The 26294-nt window shown below is 33.1% G+C and overlaps 1 protein-coding gene across 4 annotated transcripts in view; it reads left to right on the top strand.

Moving 5' to 3' along the window:
* Positions 1-26294, top strand: part of LOC149780305 (uncharacterized) — a 94454-nt gene that overhangs the window by 42225 nt on the left and 25935 nt on the right. For 3 of the 4 annotated variants that reach the window (XM_089937137.1, XM_089937135.1, XM_089937138.1), the window contains 18 exons: positions 1533-1698; positions 2459-2591; positions 3051-3128; positions 3897-4075; positions 4958-5109; positions 8384-8605; positions 9018-9268; positions 10912-11090; positions 13007-13182; positions 14292-14424; positions 15272-15366; positions 15545-15754; positions 18225-18351; positions 19278-19483; positions 22168-22298; positions 22886-23091; positions 23473-23699; positions 24174-24360. In XM_089937137.1, the coding sequence (XP_089793263.1) occupies positions 1533-1698; positions 2459-2591; positions 3051-3128; positions 3897-4075; positions 4958-5109; positions 8384-8605; positions 9018-9268; positions 10912-11090; positions 13007-13182; positions 14292-14424; positions 15272-15366; positions 15545-15754; positions 18225-18351; positions 19278-19483; positions 22168-22298; positions 22886-23091; positions 23473-23699; positions 24174-24360 (3058 nt within the window). The remainder of the gene's footprint in view (positions 1-1532; positions 1699-2458; positions 2592-3050; positions 3129-3896; positions 4076-4957; positions 5110-8383; positions 8606-9017; positions 9269-10911; positions 11091-13006; positions 13183-14291; positions 14425-15271; positions 15367-15544; positions 15755-18224; positions 18352-19277; positions 19484-22167; positions 22299-22885; positions 23092-23472; positions 23700-24173; positions 24361-26294) is intronic. The other variant, XM_089937136.1, reaches the window with a different exon arrangement.

The raw sequence follows: 26294 nt of genomic DNA, 5'->3' as shown, positions 1-26294 counted from the left end.
GCTGTTAGAAGTTACACACTATTATATAAATTTAGTAACATGGTTACAGAGGTTGGATTGAAATATATAGGTAATATAATGTTAGTTTGAATTAAAAAAATAACTTCGACATATTGATTGCATTTCTTTGAAAGTTTTGAAGTAACCATATTTTTATTCAAGTAATAAGCCTACAACTTAAAAATTTGAATCCGCCTTACTTTTTTAGCAAAATGCATGGAATTTAAATGAACTTACCGTTATGTATTACTATAAGTGTAGAGACATTTATTATCAACTACCATGGATAAAAAAACCCACAAAACTGAAACAAAATACAAACAAGCAAGCACTTTAATTTACGGGAAAGTAAAATGTTATATAGAAAATATTCATAACATTTTGCATGCCGAATATGGAATAAACGGACGAACCTATATATGCTTCCTTTCTGTGGAAGTCGGTTCACTTAGTATTTGTAGACCCATTTTGTTAAACCGTTCCTCACAAATACCATACTTTGTTCCTCATTTATTGACTGGCATTATGAATTTAATATTCATGAATATAAGCTGCATGTTGCGGTACAAGATGCTTGCTAAAACAAGTGTATATCATGTCACTCTATCTTATATGAGTTATGGAATTTTGGCTACATTTGTTTATATTAAGAAAACAACAGTTAGGAATTCTCTGCTAATTCAATATCAGTTATAAATTAATAATGCAAACGGTTCAGCACCTTTCGTCAACATATTTTATTTTGGTGCAAGTGTAAGTCTTTGTCCTGTCTGACCTTCCAGAGCTAGAAAAATGTGGCAGATGACCCTATGGGCGAGATCGATATAACCACATTTTCTCCTTTCCTTTGACTTTATTAAGTGACAAATTGCATTAGAGTGTTTAAAATGGCTTGTTATGTGTATGTAAATGCTCAGTTAATATTTTTTTTTCTCTCTTCCTTTTTTGTGTGTATCGTCTTCACAACTGTACGAAATATTTTTTTGGTAGTTTTTGTCCATTTTAGTTAGTTATCCCAGGCTGATTGAATGACAGAAATATGATAATCGAAGATCTCAAAAGAGATAGGGACAAACGTTTTTCATTACGTGGTAGACACATTTTGCTGTGATTAAGTTTCAAACAATTTCTTGTTATATGTCTATATAGAACCATTTCAGCACTACGTTTTATTTTATTGGATACAAACATTATATACAAACTTTATTGTTTCAATTAAGTATATCAGAGTTCAGGGTACGGATGTTTATCTCTTGTTAGAAATACTTCTACTTCTGGTAGATGAAACGCGATATTTAACTCTATTCTTTGCTCATGTTTTAATCTGAAATAAGTTTCTACTTGTTTAGAACGATCCAAGACAATCAGGGAAATAATTACTGTACATGCTGACTTTGTTTCATTTCTCTTGAGGCTAAGGATAAGGACGGTCGCAATAACTTACTTTTTTAAATTATCGACCTTCTAATTGTTACTTCTAAACACTGCAGAGGAGATCAATGATACAATTATTATATTTTGTGCTTATTCAGATATGTATCGAAGGTGGCTCTAGTTCTTATTCCCGAACAGTGCTAGACCTGTACATTGGCAGACAGGGTTGTGACGGAACTGCGGGTTCAACTCTAATACAGGATAAATGTGGCGTATGTGGTGGAAGAAACGACTGCTTTGACTGCAACGGGGATCCAAATGGAAGTGAGATTTCTTTCTTCCATAGCTGCCGTGTTTTCGATTTTTATTTCTAAATCATTCTTCTTTTCTGTGTCAACAAAAAGAACAACTTTAAGACATCCTTAACTATAATGGGTGTCAATGCGACTGCGAAACAGACGTATTGATGTAATTGATCAATTATGTAAATTGTTTTAAATAGTATTGAAGATGCGTAATATATATATATATATATATATATATATATATATATATATATATATATATATATATATATATATCTCTTCTCAACTATATATCAATCCGAACACAAACACACACTGCACATAGATCTAGTCCATGTACGTATTAATGCAAGTTCTGCATCTGATAGCTTCATCAAAAGCACATTCTATATCAAATGAACGTCACTCTTTGAGGCTACTGACGAAAATAATTTTGGGAGAGATATATCATAAATCTGCATATAAGTTTAACTGATATTTAGCAACAAAAAAGGAGAAAATTTTTGTAGCATTTATGATGACAACTGTTAGTTTTACACGGTCTGATCATTTACGGAGATTCTTTCTTAAACTGCAAAAACACTTAAAATCACATGTACATAAAATATAATGTAGACAAGAAAACTGGCCTTGAAAGTTTTAGTGAAAGAGGAATTTTGTGAGCATTTCCTCGTTTGTTTCAGTAACTTTTTCTGGTTGATTAATCAAGATGTATCTAAGATTTGGTGTATTTTATCAAGGTTGAACAATGGTTTAACAATCATCAATTTATCTTACAGAGGCTTACTATGATCCATGTGACCTGAGCAAATGTGTTGGAGGTAATACAGGAATTATATCAAATGAAAGCCTGGACTGTGCGGGCGTCAAGTGTGTCAAACATTATATCCATGACCAATTTGGATGCATTCCGTAATCTATCTATCTATTTATATATGTATGTATGCATGCATGTATGTATGTATGGATGGATGTATGGATGCATGTATGTATGTATGTATGTATGTATGTATGTATGTATGTATGTATGTCCCATCTCGTTAGTGACAGAAACCTTTTAATATATTTTAAAAATGTTTGCTGTGTAAATTTTCAAAGAAAGTAGGTTGAAAGGTTTATACTTTGTAATAAAGCTATGTCAAATATTATGTTCAGCAAACAAATATGATGTTTGTTTATTAGTTATTAATTTATTTGTAACACTTTTGATACAGAAACTCTTCCAACATGTCCATCGTTCAACTAATGATACGAACTTTGTTCATTGTGTTTAATAATTTGTAATGAGAGTAACAATGATAATTCTTCATTGATTTTCGTATCAAAACTACGTTCAAAGATACCGAATAGGTTTTGTTACTGTCGTTTCAGTATTGGAACTGATGTCGTCGCATTGAACTTAACACTTCCTTGTGATGGGCAACTGTTGAGTGATGCCTTTATAAACGAGTAAGATCATCAATGGAGTTTTTTGCACGAGTGTTCATTTAAAACAAATAAAGTTTACGAAGAAACTCCAAATATTAATATTCTTTGCGAACCTTAGATATTTCTTGTGGCAGGAATCACCTGACAAACCGAATTTGAACTAATTATTTGAAAGCACACATACTAATTACAACTATATAAACTAAATAAGAATACTAAGTAATAACTAATTGCGCAAACACTACAAACACAAATACAACAACAATAACAGTATTACATCAAGTACACTATGTTCCGCAACTCATTTACCGACCGTAAAATTAGACGGAACGCGAGAGAGGTTCTGCCCTGGAAATGATAAGCAGTTTTATTTGCAATCCGAAATTATCAATACTAATACAAACTGTAAGAAGTATAGATTTGCTCACTCTTGAAAAGTATAAAGTACAATGGTTTACTTTTAATTACGTTTTGAATAATATAGCGATATAATTATTCAGGTTCAAAACCTAAATTGACACATGTAGTTAAAGGTTGCTGGTGGTATTTCTATCGTCTGCTTCCACAACGGTATAACGTCATGATGCTGTATTTGTAAAAGTATCATTTACCTCATAAACTGAATGGGAAATATGTTAAGTCACTTTTGGTGATTATACGAGTCCTCCTCACACAATGGTTTAGTTTTCCAAATATTACCACTTTGTACATTGAATTAAGGTTCCATTATTTAGGCACATCATAACATTTCTTACAAATGAATTTGACTGAATTTCCCCAATTTCTTAGATGTAAGATATGTGTCCGTGGAGCAACTGGGCTAGAAACTGATGCAGGAATGGATGTGTGCGGTGTTTGCTATGGAGACAACAGCACGTGCACTGATTGTGCTCAGGTCGTCAAAGGCAATAAGGTGGTAGATTTCTGCGGGAACTGTCTTTCTCCTTCAGATCCTCAATTCAATAAAGGTACACTTGAAAATGATTGACAGCTTTTAGCAGAAGAATTATATATATATATATATATATATATATATATATATATATATATATATATATATATATATATATATATATATATATATATATGACCTGAGAATTGTTCGATATTCTCTTTGTTGCAACTATTGAGACTGACCTATTAAGAGTTCACTTTTCCATAAATAGATTGCTCTGAATTATTATTTATTTTAAGAAACGTTTAACAGTTTATATTTGTTTATCTGCTCCATTTGTTCATTATATATATATATATATATATATATATATATATATATATATATATATATATATATATATATATATATATATATATATATATATATAATGATGATTATGAATAAATGCTCCCTCTTGTCAAGCATAATTTGAGAGGTTTTCCGCACAAAATTCGAGTTGGTTCCAAAAGTGCGATCACTATGAATATATTCAAAATATATATATATTATAATGTAACGTTCATCTTCTGCACTTGCTTATTAAATTTGAATTATGAGGATGTAAACACGAGTGATATTGAGGAGCTTAAACTAGAGTTTTGTACTCAAAATGTTTTGAGAGTGCAGAGCAGTGCAACAAGTTTTGTGAATCCAGAGCCAAAACATCATATAAATGTTCAGAACATAAAACGCAAGATCAAGGATGGCCAGGAAGGAACGTTTCGAGTAACATAGCTCAAAACTAAGTCTCTAGCAATCATAATACCACCAAAGCAAATGCAGTAACATTTCCATGCAATGTTTATAATAGCCGAGTTGCTGGATCAGAGGGTACTACTTGTAATACTGAAGTTATTGAATGCAGCATGTTTAATGTCTAAGGACTTATCGCATGTAATTTTATTTGTAATAGGTTGTGGAGCTAATCTGGGAACGGTTTACCCCAAGTTTATATTTGCTAAATATGGAGGAAACCTAACAGTTTATGGTGCAAACCTGGAAGCGTTCAGTAATGTCCTCTGCTATTTCCATTCAGCTGATCAGGTATATGGTACATTTGAAAAGGTGAATACTATGATATTGCCGTTATCTTTGTATACTTATGTTCCATCAGCCATCCATTATTTCACGTTTCTTATATGCGATGAGGAAATCCATCGTTCAGTCATATAAGCTATCAATCAGTCAGCACGTCAACACACACACACACACACACACACACACACACACATATATATATATATAAATTATAAAATAAACAACACCAACACGTAGAATGTGTGACCGGTTTCGCTTTAATGCTTCATCAGACTGAATTCAAACTGAATTCAATATCATTGCTTACGTCATTAAATATGTTGTTTCTAAGTGATCAATGAAATAAACAATGATATAAACAAGATGACGTCATAGCTTACATTTTTAACGTAATTATCTAATACTTTAACGAATAATTTACATGGAGATGTGCATATACAGCAAAGATTAATGATATCTTAATACATAAATATATATATAAAACTGGATCTTAAAGATACATATATCTCTACTGAAAACTTTAAATATACAAGATCGTTAAAATTAAAAGAATTTTTCTCACAATCATGTACATCTTCACAGTATGAAAATAGTTTCCATCTACAAAATAAGCCCTTTTACAATAAAAAAGAATCAACATTTACACCTTCTAGTGGACGTGATATTTATCTCGATTTTTATATTGAAGCAACTAAACAAGAAATTTTAAATAGCAGTCCTAAAAGAAAACATTTTACAAACATATCTAAAGAAGAATTAAATTCTTTACGTAGCTTATCGCAAGATGAAAGCATTATTATTAAAAAAGCGGATAAGTCTAGCACCATAGTAATTATGAATAAGGAGGATTATATTAAAGAAGTGGAAAGACAATTAAATGATGAAGAATATTGCACAAAACTTTCCTATATTCCTTCTGAAGATACGAAAGAAAAAATAAGCCAATGTATTAATTTATTCTCTGTACACAACTGTTCTATATATGATGAACTAGATATCTTCCCAAATAAAATACGCACACCTCAGTTTTATATTTTACCAAAAATACATAAAGCTGTTGATAAGTCACTACCTTTAGGATATCCAGGTAGACCCATTATTTCTACATACAACTCAGTTACAAATAATATATCGCAATATATTGATCACATTTTACAACCACTAATGAAATCACTACCTTCATACGTCAAAGATACTTTTGATTTCATTACCAAATTGAAATCTTTACCGAAACTAACGGAAAATTCATTCCTTGTTACACTTGATGTGGTTTCACTCTACACGAATATACCACACAATGATGGTGTCGAAGCGTGTAAATATTATCTGGAAGATAACGAATTTACATATAAACTATCCAAAGAACATATTTGTGATTTGATAAAACTTGTGCTCGAAAATAACTTTTTTCAATTTGGTAATACAAACTATCTCCAAAAAATGGGAACAGCAATGGGTAGTCCTATGGCACCTGCTTATGCATCTTTATTTATGGGAAAATTAGAAAATGATTTTCTAAATAAATGCCTCTTAAAACCGGATGTATGGTTAAGGTTTTTAGACGATATCTTTATGATTTGGAGTTATTCATTAGAAGACCTTTATTACTTTATAGATAGTTTAAACAAATTACATCCAACAATAAAATTTACATTCAATGTCTCTAAAACTAAAGTTTCATTCTTGGACGTTGATGTCATGAAAAATGAAAATAATGAAATTACTACCATGGTTCATGTTAAAAACACGAATATTCATCAATATGTTGAATATTCTTCATGCCATCCTAAATCATGTAAAAATGGGATACCATATAGTCAAGCAAAAAGATACAGAAGAATTATTTCGGATGATGCTGTTTTTAAATCATCTTTGACAGAGTTAGGTCAGCATTTTTTAAATAGAAATTACCCTATTGACATCATTAATACTGCTTTCCAAAAGGTATCTTCTCTTACACAGCTTGAATCTTTACAATATAAAATCAAAAATAGAAATGAAGATATCATTCCTTTTGTTATTGAATATAATCCAAGTTTGCCTAATATAGGTAAGATTATCAATAAATATTGGGATTTATTAAACTTATCATGTAAAGCAAGTGTTAAATCGCTACATGAAAGCAAACCCACACTTGCTTATAAAAGGACTAAAAATCTGAAAGATTTCCTAACTAATTCCAAATTAGAAAAACCATCATATAAAATAGGATCATCAACTAAATGTAATAGACCTAGATGTTCACACTGTTCATTTATTAATGAAAATACTTCTTTCTTATAGTAATAATACGAAAGAAATTTTTAATTTGCGTTGTGACATTAATTGTGCAACATCAAATGTTATTTATTTGATAACGTGCAAAAAATGTGGCATCCATTATGTTGGACAAACCAGTCAACAAATATCTAAACGTATGAACCAACATAGATCAGATATAAAAAATTATATCGATCAATCATTTTCATCTCATGTTGCCGCACATTTTAACAAAAATTCCCATACATTGCAAGATTTCTCCTTCCAACCTATTGTTAAAGCTGATTCTGAAATGGAACGTCTACTAAAGGAAACCTATTGGATTCACCGTCTTAATACGGTATATCCAAAAGGTCTAAATTCAAAAACACTATATGACATTTAGTAATTTTTTATTAATTTTTAATTTTTTTTTCTGAATTATGTCCCCTGTTTACAATTAGATATGAATATTTCATATTATTTTACTTTGCAGAAAATCTTAATTGGTAAAAGTATAATCTAATAACATAAAAATATGTTTACTAATTCTTTAAAAATGAAATTGAATTTGTAATTAATTATCAATATAATATGATTAATTATTTATAAAATACTTGATAGTAACCGTAATGCACACCATATTTGTATTATATTTTTATTAAATAAATTGAGTTCTGATAACCACTTTCACAGCTATAAAGATTATACTAGTGTATATGTTGATTACATTTATCTTTGTAATTTTTTTTTTTTTGTAATGTATTTTCTTTTATTTTTAATAATAAGCATGTATTATACATAATACTGATGTTACTAAAACTGTTTATCTCTATTTGTTAATAAATGATATATATATATATATATATTATTTTTGTGCCTACAAGTGTGCATGGTATGACAATTTTAATAAACTATTGACTCGTGATCCTCTGAATCTCGGGTGGCAATTATTTAGCACAAATCTTTCATTGAAAGTATATATGTGTATAGTAGATGGAAACACATGAGAATGCATGTGTTTATGTGTGTGCATGTATAAAGAAAATATATGTATTTTCAGACTAGGCAATTCCTGGAGACTCTGCATTTCAATGCTAGTGCTGGCATAGTGAGGTTAGCTCTACCCAATATTACCTCTGCGTTCAATGGAGAATATTTTGTGTCATGTGATCTGAATTCCAATAAATCATTGAATGTGACAGACGGAAAAATATACATTTATGGAAATCCTACACTTCTAAGCCTCGTGCCAAACGAGTTCACTGTTGGTAAGATTACTTCGGTATGTATCCTTTCCTTTGACTCTTGTAGCATTTGTTAGGTGTTTGTTAATTTTTATTTCCCCCCACCCCCACTCAAAGCAGCAATTGTACAAAAAATACAATGATATGCACAGAATTTGAAAAGGTAATTAATATTTGATGACATCTACAAGAAGTCTCGTTTTTTTAATGAGTAGTGAATAAATCTGATATTAACTTGCAGATTTACCTCACACGGTTAGTTATATAAAGTTTGAAAACCACATACTGCCGTACACATGACTATTGAATTATATTTTATCCCAGTACAATTTACAAGACATTGTATATCGAATAGTAGAATCGGACGCATAAAAAATACAGGTGCCGTTAAACATTTGCGAATCAATAGAATCTTAGAATCGTGATTCTTGTCATCTTTGATATTTATAGGTGACCGTCAAAGGCAAGAACATAACAGACACTGGAAAGGTATACTGTCTGCTCAAATGCCAAGAGGTACGACCGGAATATGGCTGTCAATCAACTGATAATGAAGTCTCTGGTTTTATTAGATTTTCCGCCAAGCGGAACAACTCTGAAACTGTGACATGTGATCTCTCACGTTTGTCTGTGGTGAAATCTGCACGTGCATACAACCTCTCTGTTGTCACCGGAGAACTTAGTGACGTCGATCTAAACAGGTCAAACATATTTTAATATCAGATGCAAATAAGAATATTGTAAATGATGTCGAAGTTTCTCTTTAATATGTACTTCAGATTTTACACAAATAGGTTTCATTTATATTCGCTGATTTCTTTTTCCATTATTAGAGGTGCAACGATATACCGGTATATTGCGTTTTGTTGTTTTGCCAATACACACCTCACAACGGTTGTCTGTACAACGTTTGTTTCTTTCACGACCTTACTTTCATCCAAAAATCTCTAAATACCACACAATTGTTTCACTTCAATTCAAGAACCACGTTTTTTATTTTCCAAGATGCACGCTTAGCACGAGATTGCAAAAGGATCTAAAACGAAATGCAGAGTACCATTATCGGGCAAAGTTTAATTTAGGGGTGGCATGTCAAGACCAGGGATATTTGTCTAGTTATAAAATAATTTATAAACTTGACTTTGCTTCGGATATTTATGTCCTGTTAGTAATTACGCTAAATGACCAGTACTCAATAGTATTCATAAATATATTAATTCCTCTGAAACAATTTATTTTTGTATCAAATACCTGGATTTTACAGAGAACAAAGCATGCACCATCTGCTGTTATGATTGATATGTTATCTTCAAAGAACAGAGAGAGAGAGAGAGAGAGCAAAACAGTGAAACACAGAGCGGCCGCATCAGATGTTTTCCGTGTGAAATACATGTCAGTCAGATGAAAGTGCTTACCTGGCGTTAACTTCCTTTTCTTGTTTCTAAATATTAATTAATGTTGTTGTATTTTTCAAGTTAGTCGACAGCCGTGTAGACCTGAATATTAATTTTCAGATAAAAAAGTTTCTTCAGAAAAGTATTTTGAAATTATTCCCAACAAAGAAATTAAATGTGCAGTGAGGGAATTTGAAAATTCAGACTTGAAATGGCAATGAGATTCTGATAATTTGACTGCTTTCAGATGTTCGTAGACTGGTTTCATTTTAATGTTAATTTTATATGTTCATTTGACTACCATTAGAAGTCTTTAGTAGTAATATCAGTTTGAGATGTATTTTCAAATAGTAAATGTGATTGCGATTATTTTGTTGTTTTCAATTTTTGTTTGGTATATCGCAATTAATCGCAATATATCACAAAACGGATTTGGGCGTATCGTTGCACCATTTCTATTATTAAAATCTAGTATGCTTTTGAGAAATGATATTTATGCAAGAGAAAATAACAACTTGGGCCTTATAGATACAAAACGTTTATAAAAAAAACCCAAATATTGTTTCATCATATTCCTTTAGAATATCAACCAGAAATGGGTGCTAAAAATCATGCAAGAGCATGTGCCAATGTAATTTTGTGACAATCATAACAATATATTATTTGTTTAAAGTATAATAATTGCATTTGTCTGTACAAAATATAATTTACCAGTGCTTATTGTTCTTATATTTTTCGTTCAGATGTATATAATAGGAAAAAAGTGAATGGAATTAATGCAATGATTACTTAAAGAAACCTTTCACTTCGAACCAAAATAAACGACACATATTATGCATGTCTATGATGACAGACAGACGGATGGACGTACGGATAAATGGAGAGACGGACGAATAGATCGGTAGATTGGTAGGTAGATAACACATTTCAGTTTCTTGTCTGTTTTTCAGCCTAAGTTATGTAAACCTTAGAGTCATAGCCGTTGCCCCTAAACCTCTACAAGCCCAGTATGATGACACCATGTGCAATATCCAGGTCACATTCGACGTGGGCGTCACAATTAGGGAGGATATTAGTAATCCAACTTGTGCTGATATCCTCGATGATTCTACAAATACCTTTCTGCAAGGTGCGTAAATAATACTCATGTCATCCTTCGAAGATGATTTCACGAACTTTCAGGAGCATGTTATTTAACCTTTTCACCTTAACTTATTTGACTAAGTGTTATTACCTGTCATGGTTTTAATGTATTTTGTTGTCACACGAAATTATAAAATACTTTTAAGATTATGAAGGAAACATAGGAGATGATAAAACTCTTTTCATTTATACGAATTTAAACGTTTTTTTTCTCGTTGGAATCCACTTCAAATTATGAATACTAACATAGTATTTGTGTGTTCCCAGGCTTTTCTGTTGCAGAAATAAATCCAGATTCAAATAGTATATGAGTAGAATAGGTAATATTTTGGAGATAGTTATAATATGTTCATCACAGGAAAACACAACGCCGCTGAAATATAGATAACAAGGAGATAATAAAGATGTCTTCATTATTTATAGCCATATTAATTATCTTATATTAGCAATTACATTTGTTTTTGCATGCAATCACATTAACATGCCACTTTCTATGAATCTGAATTGTCGAAAAAAGCCCATGTAATTCTTGTGCAGTATTCTCATACTTGTTATTGACTGAAACCATGGGAATTTTTCTTGCCCCGCTTTCTGAAACGACTTTATTCTAATGTTGCTATTTAACAAGATCACGACCGTCTTTCCGATTGGTAGCGGAATAGACATTGTGCCAAAAAGGCTGACTATCACAAACACGCATATAAACGCTTATTTATGTTGTAATATGTCCTAGTTGCATTATATTGATTTCTTTGAGTGCCAAAACTAAAATTAGGAAATTGGTAAACCGATTAGATGTTAGTCTATTTTAGTTAAGTCGAAAGTGTGGGAGAACTGAAAAAATATTTCACGCTCTCTACCACGAACATCACGAGTCTATACAGATAAATGCCCGCAAACGTATTGCATCACAGACAATCCCTTTTATACTGTTGTTACCAGTTAGAATAGATCTTGTACTCTACCCCAAGACAAGCATGGCTTGAATATATAACAACTATTGAGTACATAAACGAACTTCTCTAATGAAGAGATTACGACAATTGCTGGCCTTCCAGCTGAAAGAAAGTTATTCAACCACATCATTCTTCCAAAGCAAATAATGTACATATCAGGTCACAAAACGGTTAAATCTGGGAATAACCCGAGCCATATGAATACAAATGAGCACTGGCACACATCATCAATATTTAGCACACCTCTAGATTTAGTACAAGTTCTATATAAAGTTATCATCTCTTAAGACCGATGTTCCACCAGTGGAATGCCACGTCTTCTCCCATATGCAATGTTGCATATATGGCGAATGCATATAGTAGAATCAGTACATCTTTTTCGGTCGAAATGTTGTAACGGGTCTCATCGAAATACATGTATATGGCGCCTCAACTACTCCAGCTGACTTGACACGATTGAACTGCGTGATATCACACATTTGAATTTGCTTTTGAGAGCCAATGTTAAAAATAACGTCTGCGTCATATGTTGAACTGATTTCGAATAATGGTTACTCTTTGAATTATAATTTTTAATATTAACTACTTGAAATATTTATTGGTTATCGAATTGTTCAATATTGCTTCAACTTGCACATGGGAATCGAAATGTGCATTGTCTGAACCAGAATTAAATGAAATGCCGAAATGATTTCTTTTTGTTTCTATCAAGACGATTTCACAAAAATGGAAACTATGTGATAACAGAATCTCAGATGGGAATTTTTTAAATATTGTATTTATGAAACTCGTAGAATAATATCCAGCTTCAAGTTGTTTAATAAATTCAGTATCAAATCATTACCAACTTGAGATCGTCTGTGAAACAACCTCTGCTATATATTCTTTGATTCAAGATAATCTTACCACACGACGTGTGACTATATAATGATCATTTATTTTATAGGAGCAGAATGTAGAATGCATGGACAATTGTTAACAATATCAACAGGAAGAGTCTCCTCCACTAGCATTGGAAAAGTACTTACCTTGAAACCAGGGGTTATTAAACGATTTTCCACATCAGAAGATGTTGCGGTATATGCTACTGGTTCACTGACGATTCTTCATCCTAGCAACCCGGTACGCTATTTTTGTGATAATCTAAAGGAATCCTTCGTCCTAGCTTCTCGGAGTGGTCTAGCTACTGATAACCTAGCTACTGTCTCACCAACAACTCTTCAACCTAGCAACCCTGTATGATCTGTTTGTGATAATCTAAAGGAAGGCAACATAATAACAACTATCACAATATTACAGATGGATAATATTTTGTTTCATTAATCAAGTAAAACAACATCGCCGTAATTAAAACGGTTAAATTGCGTACTGAATACGTCCTGATCACATAAAGAATTCTGAACTAGAAAGTTCATTGGAAGGCATGGTAGTTTTAACTAGTCCCACTAGTTTCCTAACTTTCCGCTAAATATACAATTGCAAAGTGCATCATCGCAAAGATTGGCTTTTGAGAATATGAAAAAATCAACTCTTTCGGACCGGAAAAGTAACCTACATTTGACTCAACTGACGTTGATTGTAAATGTTGATGCGTACATATTAGCTCGGGGGTCAATAAGAAAGAAATGAACAGGACCAATATACAGCACGTTTAGCCTTGACAACAATTGGGTTGAGTATTTACCTGCATCGTGCATCTTCATTTACATGACAAGAACTGTACGTGATTCTGTTTTGAACACCAATGGTTAAGTATCCATAAACATTACTCATCCAGGTAATACAAACTGTTAATAAGCTTCCGATTACAGGTAATAGCTTATATTGCTTATTCTCACTGATACACGTACTGGTTTGTTGATTCTCTCAGACTGTAACCCGCGAAAGCCATTCATGCAAAAATATTTGCTTTCAGCGTAAATCGGGGCAAAATTAGGGTTTAGGTTTTCATATAATATAAGCATAGTAACTAAACTATAGTGCCTATATCAATTATATACGTAACACAAAGCTGATACATTTACATGATATATGGAAACATAGACCATTTTATGACTAGTTTTCTATACAATTATTCAGTCCCATTAATTTTTTACAGACCGAAAACAAAATTCAGCACTTTTTCCATGTATAATTGAAACACTTTGTAAGGAAGAAAATGCATCCGCTTCCAAAGCCCGTTTGTTTGGGATTGAAGACATGATAATTAGAAAAGTCTTGATAATTTTCAGATCGTGCCAGAATTGACTCTAAGGTCACCGTCCCTCATTTCTACATGTGATTCAGTTTCAATCAAAGCTCATGTCCAGAAAAGAGGATGTCTAAGATATACCCTTAGCTGGAACGTAACTGCTATCAGGAAAGGTACAAATGCATATGTGTGTGTGTGTGTGATTAGGATTTTTAACGTAGCTTTTACAATTTTTCAGTCATATCGCAGTGTGGCAGTTTATTGTGATGTCTAGCACTGGGGCGACATGCCGCAGACATGATGTCCCACCCAGTCACATTATCCTGACACCATGCCGACCAGTCCTAACACTAACCTCTTAATACCGATCGCCTAGCGAGGCAGCTTTTAGTACCATTTTTGTAAGTCTTTGGTATGACTCGGCCGTTGTTTGAACCCACGACCTCCCGCTTCCGAGACGGACGCTCTAACGCTGCCAGTAGATTAATTGTAAGATAAAAATATTACAAATGACCATTAGGTGGCTGAAAATTATTGACACATTTGAGTGGTATTTACATCCAAAAGATTTCGTTAATCATCGAGCATATGCTTGTATGTTCGACACATACTATCAAGCGTATTCGGTGTTCTTCTATCTGTTCCCCTCTTTATTATTCAGTTTTTATTTTTAAAATTTCTGAAAAATCATAAGCATTCTTTCTTTTCTGCTGAATATTGTCTGATTCTTATTCATGTGTGTCTTCTACGTTTTGGACACAATCAACACACAAACAAATACATATCTTGTATCTTCCTTACATCTCAGCATCTTTCTCTTCTTTCGACACAGAGGCTTTACTTTCAATCTATTGTTTTTATCTTCTTACTCTCTTTAATCCTTCTATATCCACTTACATACTTCAGCACATGTAGAACCGAGAGATAATTCCACTTTCGTTAAATTATTATGGCATTTACTTTTATCGGATAAATATAGCAGGAATTATATATGATATTCTTTTTATTTCTTTAAAACAGATCCTACAGCGACGGATGCAAAGGACAAAGTCTCTGCATTGATGACAAAAATTGCACAGTTAACTAATGATGCCATAACTGTGAATGGATCAGAGGTAAATTTTGATTTCCTTCAGCCGTGCATTTGAGTTATGCCTAGCGTAGATAATGAATTATCGACTGTACTGGAATTAGATATTACAGGACTGGAAGGTTGAAATTTTTTCCTTTGCTTTTCTTTCTTTTTCCAATAACAGAAAGTGGCGTGTATTTTCCATTTTCTTTTTATTGCAGTTGTCGGCCGGTTTCGAATTTAATTTTGCTGTAATCTTGGCGACTCAGTTTGGTGACAGAGTATCAGCCGAGAAAATAATTTCATTGGATGATACAATGCTGATTTTACCAGATTTAAAAATTCTTGGTGGCGTACAAGAAGTCAATCCCGCAGAGAAAATAATAATCACATCTTCAATCAAAAAATCCGCATGCATTGCAGATACACAGGTATTTTTTAATTCTATTTAAATTATTATTTGTTTTACATTATTCAATTACACGTTAATACATAGTGTTCTTACTTCAACGAACATGTCCATCAACTGAATATTGAAGATCCATTGTCAATGTGCAATACGCAGAATACCATACAGTAAATTAACATTTTTGCTCAAATTATCAAATTATAGTTACAATTTAAGTTAGTTAAGATCCAGAATGGAAGATTTCATATTACAATTTACTGAACAAATGGTAATATATGTATCTCATTATGACTGCCTTGACATAATTTCGAATCCCATCAGGACTGCCTTGACAAAATTTGGATCTGATACACATATTCATACCTTATACATAATTTGCAAAATCACGTGGCGCAAGCGATATTTGCTGAGATTATGATCAGCTGTTGCTGTGAGTGGATGAAAGAAAAAACTCTGATACAACATGAAGAAACAAGTGGATAATTAACCAGAACATACTTCAGCAAGATGTCAGGGAAAACATAGTTTGTGCTGCAACTGAAATCACTCTATATAGAGTTCTTTCTGGTATCTTTTTCTTGTTTATCTGGTATATATTTGTAACATGCAAATCATGTCTTGCACTAAGGCATGCAGATGATACGTAAGTATCGAGATGTCTAAATAGGGTCTGGAAATTGCAATGAAGAGTAGAGTCGCTTTTTAAATGATATATTGCTGGTTGCAGCCACGTTGGATGGGGTTTCTCGGTCATCCTCGCACAAAATCCACTTCAAAAGGAAGCTACATGGTGTTATTGCAAATACCACACAAAAGATGTCCTTGTTTTGTAATTCAGACAAACAGTAAGGTAAAGAAATGGACGAATATTTGTTGCCCTTCCAAATATATGTGCATATAAAGTCAAGTTTTCGACAGAATCACCACTCGGAGAAAAGGATAAATAATGCGTCGTTTATTTGGGTGTACATGGTATTTGGGTGTACATGTTATGTGGTAACTTTTGTTATGAAGGCAATTCTATTACAATTGTGCCCATGTACTGATAAATTATTTAAATATAGAATTTAGTACATTTGCAAATATTTGCACGACTTGCATAGGAAGTAAGAACAATTGTTTTAGCATTACATCAAAACAAAATTGTTTTTGTAAATTTACAATAGTTTCACAGATATTAATTAATATTGTAGTGAATGTATCTAATATTTCTGCATCTCAGAGTGACGTATAACACGTTCATCCTTGGATAATAATGTTTTTTTTATTATCTTTAAGAAATTATCGCACGTTTTAGCCATGTGCATGGTATAAATATTTATATATTTGGAGATACAGCACATTTTGAATATTTCACTTCGAAAATAATTATGTACAGTTATTAAGGTCAGATATGAAAATTTCTTATAAGTCCCGCATAGACAACAGGATGTTCCACCTCCACAAGCATTCCTTTAATTAATTATATAGTCACTAGAATCGGCTGATATTAACATTTTGATTATCAATTCATTATTACTTCACAGTTGGCATTCTTTCCCCAGTCACTATCAGTTACTTGGTATTATTATTACGTTTCTAATGTAGAGGATGTTAATAGTTATTTGCATGATTTATCTGAATACAAAAACTGTCGAAATTATGATTGATTGGTTCCTGCTTCTGCAACAGTCACAATGGTATAGCATGGTGTTGATTTGAAATCAAAGCATGAATTCTTAGGAGTTCAATTATCTTTTGCCCGTTTTTCGCACACACACACACGCACACACACACACACATGTCTTTAAGAGCATTTTATTCCAAGTTCAATTTCGCAAACACTATTTGGATGCATCCTTTTAGAAGTAATGCCGTTTTTTGACCATTTAGAAGGTTTAAATGGTCATAGTTCACTTGAGATTATCGTGCTTGATAATGACAATGTACCTTAATTTAAATTTGGGGCCCCGAGTGGCCGAGTGGTCTAAAGCGCTCTCCGTCACGGATCACTGCCATCTCACCTCTGTCTGCGTAGGTTCAAGTCTCGGGCTCGGCCAATGTGGATATGTGAGAAAGCTTGCCGGTAGCTTCTCGTGGGTCGGTGGTTCTTTCCGGGGTTTTCCCGGGTTCTTCCTCCACCATTAATACTGGCCGCCATGTATAGCCTATCTTGTGCTGAAAAATGGCGTTAAACCCTATAACAACAATGTACCTTAATTTGATTACCCATATAGTATCACCTTCCAGGCTCCAAAGTTATAATATCTATTGAGACACATATGCAAAATGAAAAATTAGAAACTCTACGTTAGAGTCGATTATTTGTCTATTTATTTATTAAGGAAGAAAATGAATGCAATGTACCTTGGTATTATCCAGAAAATTTATTGGGTGTAGCTTATTGCTGAAGGGAATTATCTACTATTAAAATCTACAGTCTACACGCAACCTAATGCACAACTGCTTATAACCTGCCATACAATGTTCATGTATTTACTGTGTTTTATCAGGGTAGTGCACTATATGCATGGAGTATAGATGCTGATATTGATAGTGACATCAATTCCATGAAGCCAAGAACGGTTATTCCAGGCAACACTTTAAGAGGAGGAAAGACATATAAAATTACCTTTACAGGTACATATAACTATGCAATATGCTTGAATCTAAGATAAGCATATCTTAATTTAGATGTAGTTTTAATAGACAGTGCATATAAATAATAGTCTGAAAAAACAAAGTACAACGAAAAGAAATAATAAGAGATAATTTGTGAAGTGAAAATCGACCATCAATCAAGAATGTATTATATGACCGATTGTCTGTAACTCTCATGGAGCTTTAAAATGTAATTTGTATGCGACATAATAGCAGCTTACCCTCATGCATAAGAACATCAAATTAACATAATTAACATTTATTTTTAACATAGATGAGCAGTTTTGGCAAAAATATCAATCAATATATACGAGAATTATCAAGCATCAATTCCAATGCTAATTTTAGAGTGGTGTAGTTAAAATTTTACACGAAATACAACATAACATCAATTTTCAATGTTACATCATATGATCGACAAATAGAGTGGAAGAACTAATCAATTATTATATGGATATATTAAACTTTATTCTTCATAAGTTATCTCATTCTAGATGCTAAAAACAATTTAAAATAAATACAAGTATTTTATTTTCTCATCAATTCATATCAGTTCTTATTTTATTTATAACACAGATATTTTTGTTCACATGGATGGGTTCTCATATTAACTATTATGGATTGGGTTTAATCAGAGATCAAGCATTTGCATTCATGATGGTAGTTTAATGTATGAATTATTTGACCCAATCGTTGCCATAGTTATCCTTTTTAAATGTACTATATGTAACATTTACGTATGTGTAATTAATAAATTAATCAGTTTATTAGTTCAATGATACGCTTATGTATTTTGTAAAGAATTATAAAGTTAGAGAATCGTCAGATTTTTCAACAATACATTCAGTTGTTGCTTATGATATATGATTAACTAGCTTCATTATTTATTCTTTCAACAATTTTAGTAACCTTTACTACAATTATTGAAGAGGCCATAACTGGTGAAGCATCAATCTCATTTAAGACGACAAGTTCTCCTTTGCGACCCATTATAAATAACGGAGAGAACATCCAGCATGTGATTGGGAAAGATCTAATATTAAATGCCAGTCTTTCCTACGATCCCGATAAACAGACAGGTGTTACGACCACATATGAATGGGAATGCCAGGTGGATCTACCTCTCTGTCTTACTTTCTTTTATATACCGACACATGTTCTTAAATGTGATATAGAAACATATACAGTATAAATTTCTTAAATCAGCCCTCCAACAACCGGTTTTATATTGCAACCTACATTAGTCCAGATTGAACTATTAAAGTGTCTGGTAAATGGAAGTTTTAATATAGTGACCATATAACATACCGGTACATGTCACATGCTCTACATCAGGAGAAATTGCATTTTCTTTAAAAATTTCGTACATATTGTGTTTTAAGCTTCTTTAATTTTCTGACAACATAGACGATTCATCAGGAGACTAACCACATATGCAAATTTGTCTGCGACATGTAGAGTTTGTGTTGTATTTTTACCACACTGACCCATAAAAGATCATGCCAGCTTATGGTAGAGCCAGTAACCCGTCAGTCAACATTGCTATTTTAAACACCTCAAAAAGCTTAGTCAATCTTAACAAAATTTGACAGAAGCATTCTGGAATGCAGTATTTCATTTTCGTACAAATGGAATCAATCCGCCATCAAAAAATGACACAGTTATTAAAATTAGAAAAATATTGAAACAAAGTTTCAGAAACTGATGTAATTATTTATGATGCACATAATGTCGAGGAAGCAGATGATTGGTCGAAATTTATTTTCTGTCTTTACCTAGAAACGTGTTAGTTCTTTAGGCCAATCAGCAACCGTTATTTTTTATAGCACATTTTGAAAATTCAGGTTTAATTAAAATGAATCATTTAGCACAAACGATGGTGTAAACTGAGCCGATACGTTCTTTTAAATGCATTTCACGGACATTTTTCTTGTAAAAGGTAACTGCATACTTACATAAATATCTGCTTGCGTCTTTTATTTTGCTCGACAATATATTAACAATGCTGTACTGTCTTGAAAATACCGGTGGTCTGCGGCAACCGTAACAGTGTCCGTCTAGAAGAAAATCATACAATTTGGACATTTTAGTTCTCGTAACATGTCCCATTTCTAACTCTTAAAGAAGCGTGATATGCCGTTGAAATTAATATTTCCTGACATACAAATCACACCAGCATCATTAAAAAGTTTAACTGTAAATGCGAATATCACTATGGAATTAAAGGCTATGTGTGTAAATGCCATTTCCGAAGTTGTCTCTTTAAACATGTTTATTTATGGGAAAGAGATTCTTTAGTAAAAGTGTAAGCAGTGTAGTTGGTATGTGTATTAAAGTTTGTGTTCGTTACAATGAGGTCATGGTCGAATAATTGTTGCAGCTGTTGACTTAAGTTTTCTGGCATGTAGTCTCAATTACTAAAATTAGGAAAATACCTAAACAACTTCTTAAAAAACGCTGAATAAATTTTTTCAAACATTTTGAAGAAAGAATTCTGTCATAAATTTCATTTGATTTTTAATTAATTTTATATCCTATGGTCGAGTGCCTCAATACACTTTTCCTGAGCCCTCGTATGTATATATGTACTAAGTGCCAATGGCACGTCAGAACAATAAGTCAACATGACGTCAATTTAAGTAAAGTTAATAAATAGATAAACAATTTCACAAAAACTGTTGGAAGATAAACCCTTCCAAATAAACATAACGTGGGGCAATACAAGATAAAACATATAAAAACCAGAACTTTAAAAATAATGTAAATTATATATAAAATCAAAAATAAATGTAAAAAATCAAATTCTTTAAAATAATAATTTCATCATCATTTTTATTAACATAGATTTCAATAAAAGTGATCTGTCTCACAGGTTGAAGTAGATAATTCCATAAAAATTTGCTCTATTGTCAGTACACACTGGTAGACTGTGCTTTCCATTGCATCTCTGGTTGGATATCAGTGAGATATTCCACTCTTCTGTGATGAGTTTGATGTTCCAAATTTGTCTTGAGAATTTTAATTTTCTTTCCACACATGTTGCCAAATATAAAGAACCTGTCCATTTATATAATATTTAAAGTCAATATTTGGAAAAGAATAACGTTTAAATGACCTTCCTAAAACCCTCTAAACAAGTTGCCCAAAACTTTACAGAATGGAACTGGCCATGTAGAACTGTTATGTGTCTGCAATGCTGGGATGTCATCAGTTATGACCGCCATTTCTCTAAATATAGAAACTTTTAAACTACTTATGAGAAACATAATTTGAACAGATTATACAAACAGTATTTTGGCCTGGATGTCTTTCACGTTATGTCAATTCATAACCCAATGTGATTAAATTAGAAATAAAATCATTGAACACGTCTTCTCAAAATACAGCAAACGGTACCGATCCGAAATTAAATATGGCCTTTGTTACTAAAATTAGAAAAACCTATTATCGAGTTTTATTCTCAAAAAGCGTTGAACAGAATAATCCATGTTTGAAAATAGGACATACTCTGTAAAGGGGTTCAACACATTTACAAATGATGATCCAACCCGTCCTCAAATGAGCAAATCGATACAAGATTTAAAAAATCTTCAAGTGGTTTCTTCTCAAAATATGGATATATTTTAGCCAATATTTGACACAAAGCAGCTTGGAATAAGACATTTCAGGGTTGAGCAAACGGTGCCACTTAACCTTCAAATATGACTACATTAAGTTGTATTGCAGCAAAATGAAGCAGAATAATCGACACATAATATTAAGTTTTGCGAAATCAACAATCTGTTTACATTTCAGGAGAAATTTGGAGATGGAAATTTCTATCCGTGTTGGACATTTGATCACAATACCAAAACTCCGGAACTCTTCACGATGGAGGAGGGAATAATATCTATGTTTCCTAAAACGATGATGCGCGAAGGCTCTGAGTATGATTTAGATATTTACGTTTATTTCTATTATATCTACGCACACATTTTTACTTTGCACTATCAATACTTACGGCAATTGCTAATTTTAACGTTTAACAAAATCTTAATTTGTGTTGAAATTCTTATCGAAGAGCAGCTACGTTTCCATTTGGGATGGTTATGTTATTGACCGCTTCTGTTTTATCCTACATATTTTACGTTTTTAAATCTTAAATTTTGTACCTACCATGTTCCTTTTCTTCGGTGATTGATTCTGATGTAAGAAAATGACGCAACTTTACGTAAAAGCTTACCTGATTAGTGGTTAAACTACAGCTAAATATCTTTATTGTATGTAGTGCAGTCTTTTAATTTTATCAGCAGTAATTTTAATTTAAAGGATAACTTTTCCATCATTAGTTTAGCTTAGTTTTTGCCCTGTCATGCATATCCGTCGAAACCAAATCTATTTTCGTGATTTCTCTTTCAGGTAATATCTTCTCTGCTAATGTATGCATCCTCATTGATCAATACGATAGTTTTAAGTTTATAAACTTGTTGAAGCTAGCCTAAGGTGTTACAATCGTATATGTTCTGTTTTACAGATTTAAATTTACATTAACGATGCAGAAGGATTCTAGAAAAGCATCCACCATATCAACGGTTAAAATCGTAGCCTCCGATGCTCCACAAATCATGCATATCAGACACACGGAACTGGTCAACACAAATGACTACCTGGTCATCAATACAATTGTGCGAGCGTTCAAGAATGGAACTATTTTTGCTATGGTTTCCAATGGTAATGAAGGTAAAGTTCTTTTGAGCGTAGAATGGAAATGAAACAACTGTTAACGTGACTATTTTCCTATATTTCATGCAGAACCACACATTTGATGATAATTCTTTCTATCCACCACAGTGCATGTTCTTCTGGTGGTGTACATAGATTTCCTTTAAATTATCTGCGGATTAGGCTGACATCTGGTCACAGGTCAGTGAATCTTGATCTTTATAGCTCAGTGACACTCAAAACATTGTTTAAAAAAAATCTTAAGTGCGTTGATGATTTTAAATAAAATTTAAGGCTATTTCGTTTATCTGAACATAATGACGGGCACATAGCACAAGTGATTGTTTATGCACGGCTAGTTCCTCTTTTATCCTTACCTATCTGAGTTTATTCATTTAGGCTACGAGGAAAGAGTCCTTCATATGGCAAGCACCGAGCTGGTGAAAAGGATGGACCGACTTATGGTCTGGGATCGCTTCGATCTCGTAATACCAGGAGAATTTTTTATTCCTGGGGCTACCTATAATTTCATGGCCATTGGTATTGGAGGAAACAGCAACGACATCGACGTCAGAGAAGAGTTTAAATCCAGGGTCAACAGCATACCAAAAGTTGGAACAGCAATGGTAGAGTATATTCATACCTTATTCTAAAACATATTACTGTGTAATTTTCGAGTGCTGTTAGCAAGAAATATGATATGTCACGCTGACTTAGCAAACTAATATGACAGCTCTTTTATCCTCTTGAAAACAGTATATTATGCAATTTGCTCAACAGATGTTGTATCCTTCTATTAGTTTACAGTGCTTGTACGTGTACGTTTGGAATGGAACCTTGCGTTTCGAGGATTATGATAGTATTAATGTCATCAGAGTATATGTGGAATTATCATCAGTCTTTGATTGTGGTATTATATTGACTTTATTTCCTAGATTATTGTTTTTATGTGCGTCTGCTAAAGTTCGATTTCATTTGGTGTGCATATAAGTATTAATCTGTTCTGTGGAGGATTGTTGTTTAAAAATACCAGTCATTTGCCATATAACTAAAACCCGAGAATAAAATCTAATGCAATTTTATAATATCTGATCTTTCAGATTACACCTACAAGTGGAGTGTCTATGCAGACTGTTTTCACTGTTGCCATTAACGATGAATGGATAGATTACGAAGATGAGACAAATCTACAATACTATCTGTATTACTGGAATGGAAAAGAAAGAAAGCAAATTGGGATCCATTCAACGGCTGGAGAAAAATCATTTAATCTTCGTCTTCCAGCAGGTATTTAATTATAAATTACAAGAACACAAGAAATAGAAAAACATAAACAAATATAATAACTAAATTGCAACAAAAGAAACAAAAACATAACAAAAGGATATTGCAACCATATTCGAAATTTCCTATTGAACGTGTGGATATATGCATATACTTTTATGTATATATGTAGGTTTGGATGTAAGTATTTCTGCATGTATTTAATGTGTATGTATACTTTTTATTGCTTTGACTGTAAAGCAACAATTTCTTTTGATACCATGCAAATACAGCCCTCCCAGATAAAACGTTTTAGCTGAAAGAGCTAAAGGTTATCTGCCCACGTAAGTGGCGGTCGGGCAGCGTGATCTCCTTTTGATATAGGGATTGGTGGCAAGACCCATGAATATCTCAGTTACTACATCCGCTTGTGCCGAGAAGCACACTCTCAACATAAGAGACATGGCGAAAGCCATAATCAAAATTGATATGTATTAGAGGAGTTCACACTTCATATATTTCCAACTTGCTTCTTGACCTCGACAAAGTTCTGCCTTTACCATTTTAGCCACACTTTGTCGTCCTTACATATTTGAAATTAGTAATTGCACGGGCAGCCTAGGCAACTTACCAATTTATTTGGGCTGTACTTTTATTAGGTTAACTTGCAATTCTCTGAGACCTACACAAAAAAGTTGAATACATGTATAATTCCACAACGGCTGGCTACATAGGGATGCGTTTTCTCTGCTAATACTTTTAGTGTCTGGACGCCATGCTTCACTGAATTTACCAATACCTCTTACAGGTAGTGTGTTAAATTGTTTTGGCAAAATTTGTCTGCCATTGTCCAGGTAACTCCATAGGCATATCTTGCACCAACGTTCCGTTTAATAATAAGAGACAGGTGTAGAGCAACAACAAGCTTATTCGTTCTGCTCTATTTATCTTACCTATTAGACCATGGGTAAAGCGCGGAAACGTACGACTAACGACATAGAGAGGACCAGCCTACATGCTGACATGGCCTCAGTGCGGAAATGTTTGGTGGATATGGGGGATAAATCAATAAGGACTCTCCAATTCCAAAACGCCTAAACTCTACATGATCAGAGATAGCACCGAAATGTATGTTATCACCATAGAACTCCTCATTGCTGGTTATACCTTAAAAGTTGTCCGCCTTTTACCTTTAGATTTCTGCCCTCTTCCTCCTCCATTACCAACCACCTGGATCAGAACTCCAGCATATGTTGATGTTTTCACGAAAAAGGAAGAATCCAGTTTCAAATTACTTTTGCTGTCGGGCAGAATCAAACACGTTTTGAACTGTTTACATCATCAATTGCAAGATCTCATCATCAACCGTCTCTTTTCCTCACAAAAACGATTCCCATTAACGTTTTACTCGCGGATTTACTCTCGGCAGTTTTTCATTTATAAATCAAAACAGTTGAAGAGACATCACAACTTTGGGGATAACAAAACCATACTCTATATTTATGGATTGAATACATTTTTCAATGATACCCAACAATTGGTTCGCAATGTGGTAGCCGTCAGATCTATGATGGACTTGGTACAGAAGGTTATCTTTCAAGAAGCGGTTCAGACCGTATCATCTCTCCTCTGAATTCCACGGTACATGCATCGGAGTCGGTCTCCAGAGTGGACCAAAACTTGCACAGAGCTGCTGAACATACTTTAGCCAATGCAGCCACAGCAGCTGCAGATTTACAACTGGCGGAATATATACTACTCTCCAGCACAACCTTCCTTAAGAATCATCATAATGCCAAACTAAGATCACAATCGTTATTCTCTTATTTACTTCTGTAACGGCCAGATCGACAAAGCAAACAAGCCACCAAGGAGACGAATTTTCTCGGTCTTTATCATCAGCACCGATACAGGGACACGACTAGAACAAAGACCTCTGGCAAGTTGTCCTAACGTAG

Source organism: Sinohyriopsis cumingii, chromosome 16 (genome assembly GCF_028554795.1).
Source record: "Sinohyriopsis cumingii isolate HCF-2022 chromosome 16, ASM2855479v2, whole genome shotgun sequence".
In the NCBI taxonomy this organism is placed as follows: Eukaryota; Metazoa; Mollusca; class Bivalvia; order Unionida; family Unionidae; genus Sinohyriopsis; species Sinohyriopsis cumingii.
This window is presented reverse-complemented; position numbering and strand designations above follow the sequence as displayed.